Source organism: Oncorhynchus mykiss, chromosome 21 (assembly GCF_013265735.2).
Source record: "Oncorhynchus mykiss isolate Arlee chromosome 21, USDA_OmykA_1.1, whole genome shotgun sequence".
Lineage (NCBI taxonomy): Eukaryota > Metazoa > Chordata > Actinopteri > Salmoniformes > Salmonidae > Oncorhynchus > Oncorhynchus mykiss.
Genome location: NC_048585.1, coordinates 967,501 through 987,500, shown reverse-complemented (window position 1 = coordinate 987,500; position 20,000 = coordinate 967,501). Strand labels below are relative to the sequence as shown.

Sequence of the window (20,000 nt, the reverse complement as noted above, 5' to 3'; positions counted from 1 at the left end):
GGCAACTGTTGGACTAATGACTACACCCTGGATCAGCCAGACGCAGGCAACTGTTGGACTAACGATTACACCCGAGATCAGCCAGACGCAGGCAACTGTTGGACTAACGACTACACCCTGGATCAGCCAGACGCAGGCAACTGTTGGACTAACGATTACACCCTGGATCAGCCAGACGCAGGCAACTGTTGGACTAACGACTACACCCTGGATCAGCCAGACGCAGGCAAGAGTGTGCAAGGCGGTATTGAATGTGTCACTGTCTGTCACCTTGATTACTCAAACATTTTCTCTCGACCTGAGCCCCTCCACCTATAAACCCACCTCATGATGGGTACAATGGAAACTCTGAGTATCATGTAGAGGCTTAAAACCTATCAATGTTGCATTGAGCTGGGTGAATGGAATATGAACGACAGTCATTCAACATGCTGAAAGATAAACAAGGCCCTGCTCATCTTAAAGGTCACCGACCACCACTGACCTGCGCGTGTGTGTCAAGTGGTTTCACAAGTATAGATCATATCTCACCTCTCCTGTGAGCAGAATTTAGAGCAGGACAGTATCTGGTCAGTCTCCTCCCACTAGCTGCTTTAGACTCTTTTAGACCAAAAGGAAGAGACACATTTAGCATTTACTCAGACCTCTTTATTAGTGTTTCATTCCCATGCTTCCTCTCCTTCTAAATATGTCTCTACTCCTGCCCCCGCACTTACTCCTTCCTTCCTCTCTCTCTCTCTCTCTCTCTCTCTCTCCCTCTCCCTCTCTCTCTCTCCATCTCTTCTGTGATCTCGTGGGAGAGAGAGGGGAGCGAGACAGAGAGACAGAGAGAGAGAGAGAGAGAGAGAGAGAGAGAGAGAGAAGGAGAGAGACGGTGAGAGATGCAGGGAGGCAGAGAGAGGGAGAGTTAAAGGGGGGGGGGATATTGCACGTTGTCCCTCAGTCTCATGAGAAAGAGAGGCACAGGGAAGGAGGGAAGGAAAGTTACAGGGAGAGGAACAAGGAAGGAAGGAAGGAAGGAAGGAAGGAAGGAAGGAAGGAAGGAAGGAAGGAAGGAAGGATACAGGGAGAGGAACAGGGAAAGAGGGAAAGAGGGAAGGAAGGAAGGGTACAGGGAGAGGGACAGGGAAGGACGGAAGGATATAGGAAGAGGAACAGGGAAAGAGGGAAGGAAGGAAGGAAGGAAGGAAGGAAGGAAGGAAGGAAGGAAGGAAGGAAGGAAGGAAGGAAGGAAGGAAGGATACAGGGAGAGGGACAGGGAAGGAGGGAAGGAAAGATACAGGAAGAGAGAAAGGGAAGGAAGGAAAGATACAGGGAGAAGGAAAGAGAAGGAAAAGCAGAAAGTTAATTTGGGATTCTGGTTGCTCTGTGACTCATCCTTGAGATCCTCCCAATCCCTCCCTTTCTTCTTCCACCCCCAATCCTCCACCCTCCCCTCCCCTCCTCCTTCTTCTCTCCCCGCTCATCCCTCCTCTCTCCCTCCACCTCTCCCTCTCCTACCTCCATTCCTCCCCTCCTCCTTCCCCCCTCCTCCCCTACTTCTCCCCCCCCCCTCCTCCTCTCCTCCCCCCTCCTCCTCTACCCCTCCTACCTCCATTCCACCTCTCCCCCTCCTCCATTCTCCCTCCCCTCCACCTGCATGCTAGGCACGATGATAGGGACACACACACACACACAGACACACACAGACACACACACAGACACACACAAACACACACACACACACATATGCATGCTCACGCACGCACACACACACACACCAACACACACACACGCACATGAACGGATGAACGTAGGCATACTCACATGCACGCTCGCTCGCGCATACACAAAAACACACACAGTCCTTAACTTACACACACACACACACACGTAGATCAGAGTCTGTCCAGTTACCCTTGGCTTAACCGCTGGCTGACAGACAACATCACAGAACCTCACACACACATAATGTTAACCAATCAATGCCTCTCATTAAAATAGCTCAACCTACAGTACAGATCATATGTTAACATGAACACTCTAGAATTCACTAATGACAATTGTTTTGATGTGTCTAGAACAGCCATTAGATCTTCTTAGGGATAGGGGGCAGTATTCGGAAGTTTGGATGACTGACGTGCCCAGTAAACTACCTGTTACTCAGGCCCAGAAGCTAGGATATGCATATAATTGGTAGTATTGGATAGAAAACACTGTGACGTTTCTAAAACTGTTTAAATAATGTCTGTTAGTCAAATGGCTCAGCGTCGTCCGGGTTAGGGAGGGTTTGGCCGGCAGGGATATCCTTGTCTCATCGCGCACTAGCGACTCCTGTGGCGGGCCGGACGCAGTGTACGCTGACATGGTCGCCAGGTGTACGGTGTTTCCTCCGACACATTAGTGCGGCTGGCTTCCGGGTTGGATGGGCATTGTGTCAAGAAGCAGTGCGGCTTGGTTGGGTTGGATGGTCATTGAGTCAAGAAGCAGTGCGGCTTGGTTGGGTTGTGTTTTGGAGGATGCATGGCTCTTGACCTTCGCCTCTCCCGAGTCCGTAAGGGAGTTGCAGCGATGAGACAAGACTGTAACTACTACCAATTGGATACCATGAAATTGAGGACAAAAAAAGGGGTGAAATAAATACATAAATAATGTCTGTGAGTATAACAGAACTGATATGGCAGGCAAAAATCAGAGGAGAATCCATTCCATTTTTTTTTGAGGTGACCACCCATTGGAATGCTTGTCTATGGGAAAATCAAAGGAAATCCTCCCAGATTGCAGTTCCTATGGCTTCCACTAGATGTCAACAGTCTTTAGAAAGGGTTTCAGGCTTGTTTTCTGAAAAATGAGCTAGAATTTGTAGTTTTTCAAGTTGGCTCTCATTTTGACTGTAGTCTTGTGGCACGCGTGGATGAGGGCACGCACTCATCCGGAATTGAACACACTATTTTCCATCTTAAATGTTAGCGTTTATTTACATATTAGGGTACCTGAGGGTTGATTAGAAACATTGTTTGACTTGTTTGGATAAAGTTTATTGGTAACTTTTGGGATTCCTTTGTATGCATTTTGAACGAGTGGAACAGGTGGACACCTGAATCAGGCGCACCAACTAAACAGACTTTTTTGGGCATATAAAGAAGGACTGTATCGAACAATGCAACTATTTGTTGTGTAGCTGGGACCCTTGGGATTGCCAACAGAGGAAGATCTTCAAAGGTAAGTGATATATTTTATCGCTATTTCTGACTTTTGGGAGGCCTCTGCCGGTTTGGAAGATGTTTTTTATGTTTTTTATGTTGGGCACTGTCCTCAGATAATCGCATGGTCTGCTTTCACCGTAAAGCCTTTTTGAAATCTGACAAAGCAGCTAGATTAACAGGAAGGTAAGCTTTTAAATGCTGTATGACACTTGTATTTTCATGTATGTTTAATATTACAATTTTTGTATTTTGAATTCTCACCGGATGTGGTCGAGGTGGGGCGCTAGCGGCATGTCTAGACCAAAAGGTTTTAAATAGTGTATCATAACATCCCTGTTAGAAGATTCTTTATATTTTATTTAATATAGCCAAGCAACTCCAAAGCAAAAAAAAGAGTGCATACAGTACATTTTAGTATGTGATCCCTGATTCACAACTCAACCGTTTCTAGCCAACTCAACGTATCTAGCCAACTCCACGTATCTAGCCTACTCAACCGTATCTAGCCAACTCAACGTATCTAGCCAACTCCACCATATCTAGCCAACTCAACGTATCTAGCCAACTCAACCATATCTAGCCAACTCAACCGTATCTAGCCAACTCAACGTATCTAGCCAACTCAACGTATCTAGCCAACTCCACGTATCTAGCCAACTCAACGTATCTAGCCAACTCAACGTATCTAGCCAACTCCACCATATCTAGCCAACTCAACGTATCTAGCCAACTTAACGTATCTAGCCAACTCAACGTATCTAGCCAACTCAACCATATCTAGCCAACTCCACGTATCTAGCCAACTCAACCATATCTAGCCAACTCCACGTATCTAGCCAACTCAACCATATCTAGCCAACTCAACGTATCTAGCCAACTCAACGTATCTAGCCAACTCAACCATATCTAGCCAACTCCACCATATCTAGCCAACTCAACGTATCTAGCCAACTCAGCCATATCTAGCCAACTCAACGTATCTAGCCAACTCCACCATATCTAGCCAACTCCACGAATCTAGCCAACTCCACCATATCTAGCCAACTCCACGTATCTAGCCAACTCCACCATATCTAGCCAACTCCACCATATCTAGCCAACTCAGCCATATCTAGCCAACTCAACCATATCTAGCCAACTCCACCATAACTAGCCAACTCAACCGTATCTAGCCAACTCCACGTATCTAGCCAACTCCACCATATCTAGCCAACTCCACGTATCTAGCCAACTCCACCATATCTAGCCAACTCCACCATATCTAGCCAACTCAGCCATATCTAGCCAACTCAACCATATCTAGCCAACTCCACCATAACTAGCCAACTCCACCGTATCTAGCCAACTCAACCGTATCTAGCCAACTCAACCGTATCTAGCCAACTCCACCATATCTAGCCAACTCAACCATATCTAGCCAACTCAACCATATCTAGCCAACTCCACCATAACTAGCCAACTCTCTGTGTGTGGGTAAAGTATACAGGTATTCTGATGCAAAGCTGTGATAATACAGCATGTAACAGGGTGTTCTATCACTTTCTGAGAAGGTCCGGGAAACACACATGTCCTTGTTGCCAAAGGTCCGGATGCATAATGTAATTTAGTAACAAACACCCACCCTTCAACCCATACAACCCCAAACTGTTCACGCTGTTCACGCTATTCACCCTGTTCACGCTGTTCACGCTGTTCACCCTGTTCACGCTGTTCACGCTGTTTGCCCTGTTCACCCTGTTCACGCTGTTCACACTGTTCACAATTCTAAACATTTTGACAGGGGTGGAGGCCCGACTGAGTTCCTAAAATATATCAATTCCATTTATTACTTATAAACAATAAAAATGTATCCTATTGGTTTAGCAGTGGTGTAGAGTAGTCAATCAAACCAGTTCACACCATCACTATATATAATAAACCAGTTCACACCATCACTATATATAATAAACCAGTTCACACCATCACTATATATAATAAACCAGTTCACACCATCACTATATATAATAAACCAGTTCACACCATCACTATATATAATAAACCAGTTCACACCACCACTATATATAATAAACCAGTTCACACCATCACTATATATAATAAACCAGTTCACACCATCACTATATATAATAAACCAGTTCACACCATCACTATATATAATAAACCAGTTCACACCATCACTATATATAATAAACCAGTTCACACCATCACTATATATAATAAACCAGTTCACACCATCACTATATATAATAAACCAGTTCACACCATCACTATATATAATAAACCAGTTCACACCATCACTATATATAATAAACCAGTTCACACCATCACTATATATAATAAACCAGTTCACACCATCACTATATATAATAAACCAGTTCACACCATCACTATATATAATAAACCAGTTCACACCATCACTATATATAATAAACCAGTTCACACCATCACTATATATAATAAACCAGTTCACACCATCACTATATATAATAAACCAGTTCACACCATCACTATATATAATAAACCAGTTCACACCACCACTATATATAATAAACCAGTTGACACCACCACTATATATAATAAACCAGTTCACACCATCACTATATATAATAAACCAGTTCACACCACCACTATATATAATAAACCAGTTCACACCATCACTATATATAATAAACCAGTTCACACCATCACTATATATAATAAACCAGTTCACACCACCACTATATATAATAAACCAGTTCACACCATCACTATATATAATAAACCAGTTCACACCATCACTATATATAATAAACCAGTTCACACCATCACTATATATAATAAACCAGTTCACACCATCACTATATATAATAAACCAGTTCACACCATCACTATATATAATAAACCAGTTCACACCATCACTATATATAATAAACCAGTTCACACCATCACTATATATAATAAACCAGTTCACACCATCACTATATATAATAAACCAGTTCACACCATCACTATATATAATAAACCAGTTCACACCATCACTATATATAATAAACCAGTTCACACCATCACTATATATAATAAACCAGTTCACACCATCACTATATATAATAAACCAGTTCACACCATCACTATATATAATAAACCAGTTCACACCATCACTATATATAATAAACCAGTTCACACCATCACTATATATAATACACCAGTTCACACCATCACTATATATAATAAACCAGTTCACACCATCACTATATATAATAAACCAGTTCACACCATCACTATATATAATAAACCAGTTCACACCACTATATATAATAAACCAGTTCACACCACTATATATAATAAACCAGTTCACACCATCACTATATATAATAAACCAGTTCACACCATCACTATATATAATAAACCAGTTCACACCATCACTATATATAATAAACCAGTTCACACCATCACTATATATAATAAACCAGCTCACACCATCACTATATATAATAAACCAGTTCACACCATCACTATATATAATAAACCAGTTGACACCATCACTATATATAATAAACCAGTTCACACCATCACTATATATAATAAACCAGTTGACACCACTATATATAATAAAGGATACTTCCACTCCACGATGCTGATGCATGCTCTGCGGATGGGGTTCTTGAGGGTGAGGCAGAGCAGGGCTCTGGGAGGTCTGGTTGGGGCTGTGTTGATGGGTTTCTTGGGCTTGTTGGTGTAGTGCTGCCTCTTCCTCTGTGTGGAGCTGGCTGTGCAGATGGGTGCGCCCGCGTTCCCCATCTGCTTGGCCTGCCGCGCCGCCTCGATGGCCGCCTGCCAGGTGAGGGCCGCCCCGGGGCCGCTGGGGATGTGCTCTGCCGCTAGCCCCACCACCGCCCCTCCGACCACGGCCTCCAGGGGCCCGCGCCCACCTCCACTTCCACCCAGGGCTGTGACGCCACCCACGCCGCCTCCTCCATCTGCAACGCTGGTATCGTTCAGACTGGGCGCCACCACCGGCAGCGGTGGGGGGGAGTAGTCGGAGCCTGGAAGGAGGAGAGAAGGGGGAGAGGGGTGAGCAGGGTGACTTGAGATGTGGGGTACCAGTGGCGGAACGGGGCCATTGGGAACATGTTGTTTGGTACATCTACATAATCTTGATCTATTTAGTGGAGTTAGTTTAGGGACAGGTTGCTTATTGCCATTCAGATTGTGGAAGTCAGACCAGTCCGACTCCGTTGCCAATTTAATCCTGACTAAATGAAACAACACAACTATCCTACAGTATTGCTTTTATTTTAACAGTCAGGCAGACAGAGAGACATTCAGTGCAGAAGAGCAGCCTTGATCTGAAAGGGGTTGGACTGGAGAGAGAGAGAGAGAGAGAGAGAGAGAGAGAGGGGGGGAAGAGAAAGGGTAGAAGAGACAGAGAAGAGGAGAGATGGAGAGAGAGGGAAGAAGAGAGAGAGGGAAGAAGAGAGAGAGAGAGGAGAAGAGAGAGGGAAGAAGAGAGAGAGAGAAAGGGAAGAAGAGAGAGAGAGAGAGAGGGAAGAAGAGAGAGAAGGAAGAAGAGAGAGAGAGAGAGGGAAGAGGAGGAGAGGAGAGGAGAGGTAGAAAAGACAAAAAAGGAGAGTGAGAGAGAGAGAGAGAGAGAGAGAGAGGGAAGAAGAGAGAGAGAGAGAGAGGGAAGAAGAGACAGAGAGGAGGAGAGATGGAGCGAGAGTAGGAGAGAGAGAGAGAGAGAGAGAGAGAGAGAGAGAGAGGGAAGAAGAGACAGAGAGGAGGAGAGATGGAGCGAGAGTAGGAGAGAGAGAGAGAGAGAGAGAGAGAGAGAGAGAGAGGGAAGAAGAGAGAGAGAAAGGGAAGAAGAGAGAGAGAGAGGGAAGAAGAGAGAGAGTAGGAGAGAGAGAGGGAAGAGGAGGAGAGGAGAGGTAGAAAAGACAAAAAAGGAGAGTGAGAGAGAGAGAGAGAGAGAGTGAGTGTGTGTGACAGATACAGAGAGATTTACCCCAAGTTCTCCATGTGTCAGCTAGATTACAACCAGAAACAAAGTACTGTACATGTCATACTCCAATAATACTGTAAGACATCTCTACTCATCATGTATTGACACTGTTCTAAGACCCTCCATGCCTAATCTCTCTGCACAGTACTCCATGTCTAAACCCAGCCTAACGCTGATCTGGGGACCGAGTTAAAAGAGGGATAAAGCAGAGCCGTAGTGGTGGAGATAACTGAAAAACAACAGCAAGATTTACCATCCAGTTGTCGACAGAATTTTCACGTCAATATTCTAGAATCTTCATAAATAGAATCCTCATAAATAGAATCCTCATAAATAGAATCCTCACAAATAGAATCCTCACAAATAGAATCCTCACAAATAGAATCCTCATAAATAGAATCCTCATAAATAGAATCCTCACAAATAGAATCCTCATAAATAGAATCCTCATAAATAGAATCCTCACAAATAGAATCCTCATAAATAGAATCCTCATAAATAGAATCCTCATAAATAGAATCCTCACAAATAGAATCCTCATAAATAGAATCCTCATAAATAGAATCCTCACAAATAGAATCCTCATAAATAGAATCCTCATAAATAGAATCCTCATAAATAGAATCCTCACAAATAGAATCCTCACAAATAGAATCCTCATAAATAGAATCCTCACAAATAGAATCCTCATAAATAGAATCCTCATAAATAGAATCCTCATAAATAGAATCCTCATAAATAGAATCCTCACATTTTCCATCCAATTGAGTCGTTGTGATAGAAGTCTGTGTGTGATGACGTAGCGCACATCAAAATAACTAACACGGTTCGAATAAATGGGTTTCCATCGCATTTTCACCTTTTGTCACTAACATTTAGTGCGGGTTTATTATATTTAACCTTTATGTAACTGGGCAGGGCCGGATGTGATTCTGGCCTGGATTCAAACCAGGGACTGTAGTGACGCCTCTTGCACTGAGATGCAGTGCCTTAGACCACCACGCCATTGGGGAGTCCAGGGTATATCCTACATGATGAGATTATTATGGACAAAAGAGATTATTTTTATTTGTCAAGCATCGATCATCATGTCACCAGAATGAGCCTCTATATTTATTGGAAAGGAGCATCAAGTTCATCACTGCACTTTGACCTCCCTGTGAAGTTCATCATCACTTATTTCATCTGTAGCCTAATAAACTGCATGGTTTCCTGAGTCGTAGTGGGACGACCAAACACCATGTCATCACTTATTTAATCTGAGTCGTAGTGGGACGACCAAACACCATGTCATCACGTATTTAATCTGAGTCGTAGTGGGACGACCAAACACCATGTCATCACTTATTTAATCTGAGTCGTAGTGGGACGACCAAACACCATGTCATCACTTATTTAATCTGAGTCGTAGTGGGACGACCAAACACCATGTCATCACTTATTTAATCTGAGTCGTAGTGGGACGACCAAACACCATGTCATCACTTATTTAATCTGAGTCGTAGTGGGACGACCAAACACCATGTCATCACTTATTTAATCTGAGTCGTAGTGGGACGACCAAACACCATGTCATCACTTATTTAATCTGAGTCGTAGTGGGACGACCAAACACCATGTCATCACTTATTTAATCTGAGTCGTAGTGGGACGACCAAACACCATGTCATCACTTATTTAATCTGAGTCGTAGTGGGACGACCAAACACCATGTCATCACTTATTTAATCTGAGTCGTAGTGGGACGACCAAACACCATGTCATCACTTATTTAATCTGAGTCGTAGTGGGACGACCAAACAGCATGTCATCACTTATTTCATCTGAGTCGTAGTGGGACGACCAAACAGCATGTCATCACTTATTTAATCTGAGTCGTAGTGGGACGACCAAACACCATGTCATCACTTATTTCATCTGAGTCCTAGTGGGACGACCAAACAGCATGTCATCACTTATTTCATCTGAGTCGTAGTGGGACGACCAAACACCATGTCATCACTTATTTCATCTGAGTCGTAGTGGGACGACCAAACACCATGTCATCACGTATTTAATCTGAGTCGTAGTGGGACGACCAAACACCATGTCATCACTTATTTAATCTGAGTCGTAGTGGGACGACCAAACACCATGTCATCACTTATTTAATCTGAGTCGTAGTGGGACGACCAAACACCATGTCATCACTTATTTAATCTGAGTCGTAGTGGGACGACCAAACACCATGTCATCACTTATTTAATCTGAGTCGTAGTGGGACGACCAAACACCATGTCATCACTTATTTCATCTGAGTCGTAGTGGGACGACCAAACACCATGTCATCACTTATTTCATCTGAGTCGTAGTGGGACGACCAAACAGCATGTCATCACTTATTTCATCTGAGTCGTAGTGGGACGACCAAACACCATGTCATCACTTATTTCATCTGAGTCGTAGTGGGACGACCAAACACCATGTCATCACTTATTTAATCTGAGTCGTAGTGGGACGACCAAACAGCATGTCATCACTTATTTCATCTGAGTCGTAGTGGGACGACCAAACAGCATGTCATCACTTATTTCATCTGAGTCGTAGTGGGACGACCAAACACCATGTCATCACTTATTTCATCTGAGTCGTAGTGGGACGACCAAACAGCATGTCATCACTTATTTAATCTGAGTCGTAGTGGGACGACCAAACACCATGTCATCACTTATTTAATCTGAGTCGTAGTGGGACGACCAAACACCATGTCATCACTTATTTAATCTGAGTCGTAGTGGGGCGACCAAACACCATGTCATCACTTATTTAATCTGAGTCGTAGTGGGACGACCAAACAGCATGTCATCACTTATTTCATCTGAGTCGTAGTGGGACGACCAAACAGCATGTCATCACTTATTTCATCTGAGTCGTAGTGGGACGACCAAACACCATGTCATCACTTATTTCATCTGAGTCGTAGTGGGACGACCAAACAGCATGTCATCACTTATTTAATCTGAGTCGTAGTGGGACGACCAAACACCATGTCATCACTTATTTAATCTGAGTCGTAGTGGGACGACCAAACACCATGTCATCACTTATTTCATCTGAGTCGTAGTGGGACGACCAAACAGCATGTCATCACGTTACTCCAGGGTTTACTTCAATACGGGTATTATGTCAATATTTACCCAGAAAGGTGTTTCTGCTTCGTTTTCTTACATAATTAATATTACTGTCACAGAAACATCCCACTTTGTGTAGCGTATTTTGTCTTGTTTTGACTTTTGTAAAGTTGACAGATAAATGTGCTGTTTTCATCAGGCCTGTACTGATGGTTTTTATCCAACATGTACTTTACCCACAGAAAAAGGTTGGATGGAAACCTGGTTAGTGTCTGTAGTAATAAACACACACACACACACACACACACACACACACACACACACACACACACACACACACACACACACACACACACACACACACACACAGACACAGACACAGACACAGACACAGACACAGACACACACACACAGACACACACACACACACACACACACACACACACACACAGGCTCTTAATCACCGCTGAAGTCATTCTCTCTAATAACATTCAAACCATTGAATAAGACAGCAGATGGATTCATCTGAGCAGCGAGCCAGAGTGTGTGTGTGTGTGTATGTGTGTGTGTGTGTGTGTGTGTGTGTGTGTGTGTGTGGAGAGACTCAGACTGTGGTTTCTTTAAAGGTTAAAACTCACAGCCGATCTGTCACTATATTCAATTAATATCACTTCATTATCCTCAGGAACCAGAAAGGTGAAAAATATCACTCATTTTGTGATGGAGGAGAGGAGAGGATAGAGGGATGGAGGGATGAGGAGGAGAGGATAGAGGGATGGAGGGACGAGGAGGAGAGGATAGAGGGATTGAGAAAAGGATAGAGGGATGGAGGGATGAGGAGGAGAGGATAGAGGGATTGAGGAAAGGATAGAGGGATGGAGGGACGAGGAGGAGAGGATAGAGGGATTGAGGGATTGAGGAAAGGATAGAGGGATGGAGGGACGAGGAGGAGAGGATAGAGGGATTGAGAAAAGGATAGAGGGATGGAGGGATGAGGAGGAGAGGATAGAGGGATTGAGAAAAGGATAGAGGGATGGAGGGACGAGGAGGAGAGGATAGAGGGACGGAGGGATGAGGAGGAGAGGATAAAGGGGACGAGGAGGAGAGGATATAGGGATGAGGAGGAGAGGATAGAGGGATGGAGGGACGAGGAGGAGAGGATAAAGGGATGAGGAGGAAAGGATAGAGGGATGAGGAGGAGAGGATATAGGGATGAGGAGGAGAGGATAGAGGGATGAGGAGGAGAGGATAGAGGGATGAGGAGGAAAGGATAGAGGGATGAGGATGAGAGGATAGAGGGATGAGGAGGAGAGGATAGAGGGATGAGGAGGAGAGGATGGAGGGATGAGGAGGAGAGGATTTAGGGATGAGGAGGAGAGGATAGAGGGATGAGGAGGAGAGGATAGAGGGATGAGGAGGAGAGGATAGAGGGTTGAGGAGGAGAGGATAGAGGGATGAGGATAAAGGGATGAAGGGCTGAGGAGGAGGAGAGGATGGAGGGATGAGGAGGAGATGATAGAGGGATGGGGGATGAGGAGGAGAGGATAGAGGGATGGAGGGATGAGGAAGAGAGGATAGAGGGATGAGGAGGAGAGGATAGAGGGATAAGGAGGAGAAGATAGAGGGATGAGGAGAGGATGGAGGGATGAGGATAGAGGGATGGAGGGATGAGGATAAAGGGATGAAGGACTGAGGAGGAGGAGACATCAGTAATTCCAGCAGTGAGTGAATCCTTGCAGAAATCAACTAGGAATCGGATCAATCATTCATCCACTCATTACTTTACTGATGAAGATGAGATTGAGATGGTTTAAAGTCTGATGGTGATGGTGAGTGGCTCAGTTGTCATCCAAAGGCAGTTCTATATTTAACTGCAGTTAAGTGTTCCTTACAGCGCCTAAAGACAAACAGTCAAAATGAATCTGTTTCTTGTAATGATACATGACTTGGGCTTGGTCCTAAATGGCACCCAGATCCCTTTACACAGCTCTATGGGCCCTGGTCAAAAGCAGTGGACTGTATACTAAATAGGCTGCCATTTGGGACATAAAATCCATTCTGAACACCGCCTAGTGATAATTAGCTGTGCAAAATGTCTGTTCCGGTCTACAAAACCTCCAAATTACAGTGCCTTGCGAAAGTATTCGGCCCCCTTGAACTTTGCGACCTTTTGCCACATTTCAGGCTTCAAACATAAAGATATAAAACTGTATTTTTTTGTGAAGAATCAACAACAAGTGGGACACAATCATGAAGTGGAACGACATTTATTGGATATTTCAAACTTTTTTAACAAATCAAAAACTGAAAAAGTGGGCGTGCAAAATGATTCAGCCCCCTTAAGTTAATACTTTGTAGCGCCACCTTTTGCTGCGATTACAGCTGTAAGGCGCTTGGGGTATGTCTCTATCAGTTTTGCACATCGAGAGACTGAATTTTTTTCCCATTCCTCCTTGCAAAACAGCTCGAGCTCAGTGAGGTTGGATGGAGAGCATTTGTGAACAGCAGTTTTCAGTTCTTTCCACAGATTCTCGAAATGAACAGTAAACATTACACTCACAGAAGTTACAAAAAAATGAAGACATTACAAAGGCACTATGTGTATATACAGTGTTTTAACAATGTACAAATGGTTAAAGTACAAAAGGGAAAATAAATGAACATAAATATGGGTTGTATTTACAATGGTGTTTGTTCTTCACTGGTTGCCCTTTTCTTGTGGCAACAGGTCACAAATCATACATTTGGCAGGAGGTTGGGAAATGCAGCTCAGTTTCCACCTCATTTTGTGGGCAGTGAGCACATAGCCTGTCTTCTCTTGAGAGCCATGTCTGCCTACGGCGGCCTTTCTCAATAGCAAGGCTATGCTCACATGAGTCTGTACATAGTCAAAGGTTTCCTTAAGTTTGGGTCAGTCACAGTGGTCAGGTATTCTGCAACTGTGTACTCTCTGTTTAGGGTCAAATAGCATTCTAGTTTGCTCTGTTTTTTTGTTAATTCTTTCCAATGTGTTAAGTAATTATCTTTTTGTTTTCTCATGATTTGGTTGGGTCTAATTGTGCTGTTGTCCTGGGGCTCTGTAGGATGTGTTTGTGTTTGTGAACAGAGCCCCAGGACCAGCTTGCTTATGGGACTCTTCTCCAGGTTCATCTCTCTGTAGGTGATGGCTTTGTTATGGAAGGTTTGGGAATCGCTTCCTTTTAGGTGGTTGTAGAATTTAACAGCTCTTTTCTGGATTTTGAAAATTAGTGGGTATCGGCCTAATTCTGCTCTGCATGCATTATTTTGTGTTTTTATGTTTTTTATGATAAATTGATTAGTGAATTGAATGAGTAATTGATGAATTGATTAGTGAATTGAATGAGTAATTGATTAATTGAATTGAACAGAAAATCTGGTGAGAGGAGCAACACCTCACGGCACAACGCCTTTCCCACCTACTTGTTGTGTTTATGTACTGACCTGTATGTGTAACTGACACACACACACACACACAGAGACTACACACAGACGTATTTGCAGCGTGCACATACACACACACACACACACACACACACACACACACACACACACACACACACACACACACACACATACACACTCACAAGGGCAGTAGACAAGGGCAGTAACTCACTCGCTCCTTGAACTGACACTGACCAATCCCTGTGGAGACTCCCTCTCTCTCTCCCTCCTCTCCTCCCTCTCACTGACCTCATTTCATAACCTCCCTCCTCATCCCTCCTTCTCCTCTCTCCCCCACCCATATGAGCTGCCACTCAGTCAGCTACCACTCAGTCAATTCTCCACTCAGTCAACTCTTCCCTTCTCACTCCATCTCACTTTACACACCCCTCTCTCTCTCTGTCTCTCTCTCTTTATGTCTCTCTCTCTGTCTCTCTCTCTCTTTCTCGCTCTCTTATACACACAAGTGTAAAGCGATGAAGAATATGTACATAAAGATATATGAATGAGTGATGGTACAGAATGGCATAGGCAAGATGCAGTAGATGGTATCGAGTACAGTATATACATATGAGATGAGTAATGTAGGGTATGTAAACATATAAAAGTGGCATTGTTTAAAGTGGCTAGTGATACATGTATTACATAAAGATGCAGTAGATGGTATAGAGTACAGTATATACATATACATATGAGATGAGTAATGTAGGGTTTGTAAACATTATATTAAGTGGCATTGTTTAAAGTGGCTAGTGATACATTTTTTACATCAATTTTTCCATTATTAAAGTGGCTGGAGTTGAGTCAGTATGTTGGCAGCAGCCACTCACTCTCCTCCTCTTCCTCCGCTAGCCCTGTTCCATACACAGAAACACACATCCATCCATATGCTAACTGGGCTAACACACATCCATATGCTAACTGGGCTAACACACTCAGACACACATCCATCCATATGCTATCTGGGCTAACACACTCAGACACACATCCATATGCTAACTGGGCTAACACACTCAGACACACATCCATATGCTAACTGGGTTAACACACTCAGACACACATCCATATGCTAACTGGGCTAACACACTCAGACACACATCCATATGCTATATATAATTTATATATAATGGATGTATAATTCATATTATATATCATGGATGTGTAATTTATATAATTTATATAATTTATATATACTTTATGTATAATTCATATAATATATGTATAATTCATATAATTTATATATAATGTATGTATAATTCATTTAATTTATATGTAATGTATGTATAATTCATATAATTGAAGTATAATTCATAGAATGTATATATGATTTCCCCAAACCCCAACAGGAAGTCAGCTGTATAGCAGATGTGTTTTATCCTATTGATTTATCCATTTGATAATATACAGTACATACTGGCTCATCTCCAGTACCCTAAACTGCCTCCCAAATGACACCCTGTTTCCTATGTAGTCCACTACTTCTGGTCCAAAATAGTGCACTATATAGGGATTAGAGAGCCCTTTGGGAGGCTGACCTAGTCTTGTAATGAGGAAGAATAAAAATACCTAAACATGCTTTGGGAATATAAAGTGGTTAGAGCGTTGGGCCAGTAACCGAAAGGTTGCCGGATCGAATCCCCGAGCTGTCAAGGTAAAAAACTGTCGGTCTGCCGCTGAACAAGGCACTTAACCCACTGTTCAGTTAACAAGGCAGTTAACCCACTGTTCAGTTAACAAGGCAGTTAACCCACTGTTCAGTTGACAAGGCAGTTAACCCACTGTTCAGTTGACAAGGCAGTTAACCCACTGTTCAGTTGACAAGGCAGTTAACCCACTGTTCAGTTGACAAGGCAGTTAACCCACTGTTCAGTTAACAAGGCAGTTAACCCACTGTTCAGTTGACAAGGCAGTTAACCCACTGTTCAGTTGACAAGGCAGTTAACCCACTGTTCAGTTGACAAGGCAGTTAACCCACTGTTCAGTTGACAAGGCAGTTAACCCACTGTTCAGTTGACAAGGCAGTTAACCCACTGTTCAGTTGACAAGGCAGTTAACCCACTGTTCAGTTGACAAGGCAGTTAACCCACTGTTCAGTTAACAAGGCAGTTAACCCACTGTTCAGTTAACAAGGCAGTTAACCCACTGTTCAGTTGACAAGGCAGTTAACCCACTGTTCAGTTGACAAGGCAGTTAACCCACTGTTCAGTTGACAAGGCAGTTAACCCACTGTTCAGTTGACAAGGCAGTTAACCCACTGTTCAGTTGACAAGGCAGTTAACCCACTGTTCAGTTATCAAGGCAGTTAACCCACTGTTCAGTCAACAAGGCAGTTAACCCACTGTTCAGTTAACAAGGCAGTTAACCCACTGTTCAGTTAACAAGGCAGTTAACCCACTGTTCAGTTAACAAGGCAGTTAACCCACTGTTCAGTTGACAAGGCAGTTAACCCACTGTTCAGTTGACAAGGCAGTTAACCCACTGTTCAGTTAACAAGGCAGTTAACCCACTGTTCAGTTGACAAGGCAGTTAACCCACTGTTCAGTTAACAAGGCAGTTAACCCACTGTTCAGTTGACAAGGCAGTTAACCCACTGTTCAGTTAACAAGGCAGTTAACCCACTGTTCAGTTAACAAGGCAGTTAACCCACTGTTCAGTTGACAAGGCAGTTAACCCACTGTTCAGTTAACAAGGCAGTTAACCCACTGTTCAGTTAACAAGGCAGTTAACCCACTGTTCAGTTGACAAGGCAGTTAACCCACTGTTCAGTTGACAAGGCAGTTAACCCACTGTTCAGTTAACAAGGCAGTTAACCCACTGTTCAGTTAACAAGGCAGTTAACCCACTGTTCAGTTAACAAGGCAGTTAACCCACTGTTCAGTTAACAAGGCAGTTAACCCACTGTTCAGTTAACAAGGCAGTTAACCCACTGTTCAGTTGACAAGGCAGTTAACCCACTGTTCAGTTAACAAGGCAGTTAACCCACTGTTCAGTTAACAAGGCAGTTAACCCACTGTTCAGTTAACAAGGCAGTTAACCCACTGTTCAGTTAACAAGGCAGTTAACACATTTCAGTTGAATGCATTCAGTTGAACAACTGACTACTGTTGGTCTCTCCCTTTCCCTTAAATCATGGAAATCATGTATTTCTAGATTCCGCAGTATGTTATTCTGTCTAACCGTTCTGTCTGACTTGTCTAGTTAAATAAAGGTAACATTTAACATTTAAAAAACGCGTCCACTGTTCCGTGTACCTGTTGTCAGAACTAAAACATCTGACCTGATGATCCATAAGGCAGTTGGATCATGGATTGAGGCTGGTCCCTGGGCTGAATCGTGTATCATGGATTGAGGCTGGTCCCTGGGCAGCATCATGTATCATGGATTGAGACTGGTCCCTGGGCTGCATCATGGATTGAGGCTGGTCCCTGGGCAGCATCATGTATCATGGATTGAGGCTGGTCCCTGGGCTGCATCATGGATTGAGGCTGGTCCCTGGGCTGAATCATGTATCATGGATTGAGACTGGTCCCTGGGCTGCATCATGTATCATGGATTGAGACTGGTCCCTGGGCTGAATCATGTATCATGGATTGAGACTGGTCCCTGGGCTGCATCATGGATTGAGGCTGGTCCCTGGGCTGCATCATGGATTGAGGCTGGTCCCTGGGCTGAATCATGTATCATGGATTGAGACTGGTCCCTGGGCTGCATCATGTATCATGGATTGAGACTGGTCCCTGGGCTGAATCATGTATCATGGATTGAGACTGGTCCCTGGGCTGCATCATGGATTGAGGCTGGTCCCTGGGCAGCATCATGTATCATGGATTGAGACTGGTCCCTGGGCTGCATCATGGATTGAGGCTGGTCCCTGGGCAGCATCATGTATCATGGATTGAGGCTGGTCCCTGGGCTGCATCATGGATTGAGGCTGGTCCCTGGGCTGAATCATGTATCATGGATTGAGACTGGTCCCTGGGCTGCATCATGTATCATGGATTGAGACTGGTCCCTGGGCTGAATCATGTATCATGGATTGAGACTGGTCCCTGGGCTGCATCATGTATCATGGATTGAGACTGGTCCCTGGGCTGCATCATGTATCATGGATTGAGACTGGTCCCTGGGCTGAATCATGTATCATGGATTGAGACTGGTCCCTGGGCTGCATCATGTATCATGGATTGAGACTGGTCCCTGGGCTGCATCATGTATCATGGATTGAGACTAGTCCCTGGGCAGCCTCTCCATTGATCCCCATCATAAATGAGAGATTAGTCACATGGTTTTATTATGACAAGCCAATCAATGTCTCACTGCATGGGAACCAACACAAACAGAGACGTGGAGCTGCTGTGCCAGGTTTGTAACGGCTACTGAGCGGATGCTGTGCTGTGCTGTGGTAGCAATATGTCCTGTTGTCTAGCCTGTAGGGGAAACAGCACACAGCAGACCCCGATGAAAACAGGCTCCTAACTCACTAGGCCTGATGGGAATCCTTTACAGTGAGAGGGTCAGAGTGGACAAAGCATCTCAGAGTATAGGAACTGATCTAGGACCAGGTCCACACTATATAGCACATTTTTTTATAAGAGTGTAGAGACAGGTCCAGAGAGACAGGTCCAGAGAGACAGAGGAGAGACAGGTCCAGAGAGACAGAGGAGAGGCAGGTCCAGAGAGACAGAGGAGAGGCAGGTCCAGAGAGACAGAGGAGAGACAGGTCCAGAGAGACAGTCCAGAGAGACAGGTCCAGAGAGACAGGTCCAGAGAGACAGAGGAGAGGCAGGTCCAGAGAGACAGGTCCAGAGAGACAGAGGAGAGGCAGGTCCAGAGAGACAGAGGAGAGACATCAGAGATGATAGTAAGAGAAAGAGAGAAACATTTTACTTTGCTTTTTAAAAATCTATTTCAGTGGCTTTCACAATGTAAACATATGTTTCCCATGCTAATAAAACCCTTTAAAATGAATTGATATGAGCCACAGGGAGGAAGAGGAGAGATTTAACAGTAAGAGAAAGAGAGAGATGTGGGCAGTAGAGAGGAAGAGGAGAGATATAACAGTAAGAGAAAGAGAGAGATGTGGGCTGCATGGAGGAAGAGGAGAGATATAACAGTAAGAGAAAGAGAGAGATGTGGGCAGTAGGGAGGAAGAGGAGAGATATAACAGTAAGAGAAAGAGAGATGTGGGCAGCAGGGAGGAAGAGGAGAGATATAACAGTAAGAGAAAGAGAGAGATGTGGGCAGCAGGAAGGAAGAGGAGAGATA

At 43.9% G+C, this 20,000-nt stretch overlaps 1 protein-coding gene across 1 annotated transcript in view; it reads right to left on the bottom strand.

The window, feature by feature from the left end:
• The window catches only part of LOC118942824 (voltage-dependent L-type calcium channel subunit alpha-1C-like), a 146,534-nt gene that overhangs the window by 12,064 nt on the left and 114,470 nt on the right, over window positions 1-20,000 (bottom strand). Inside the window, exon 2 of the mRNA XM_036956555.1 lies at window positions 6,781-7,204. Within this exon, the coding sequence (XP_036812450.1) occupies window positions 6,781-7,204 (424 nt within the window). The remainder of the gene's footprint in view (window positions 1-6,780; window positions 7,205-20,000) is intronic.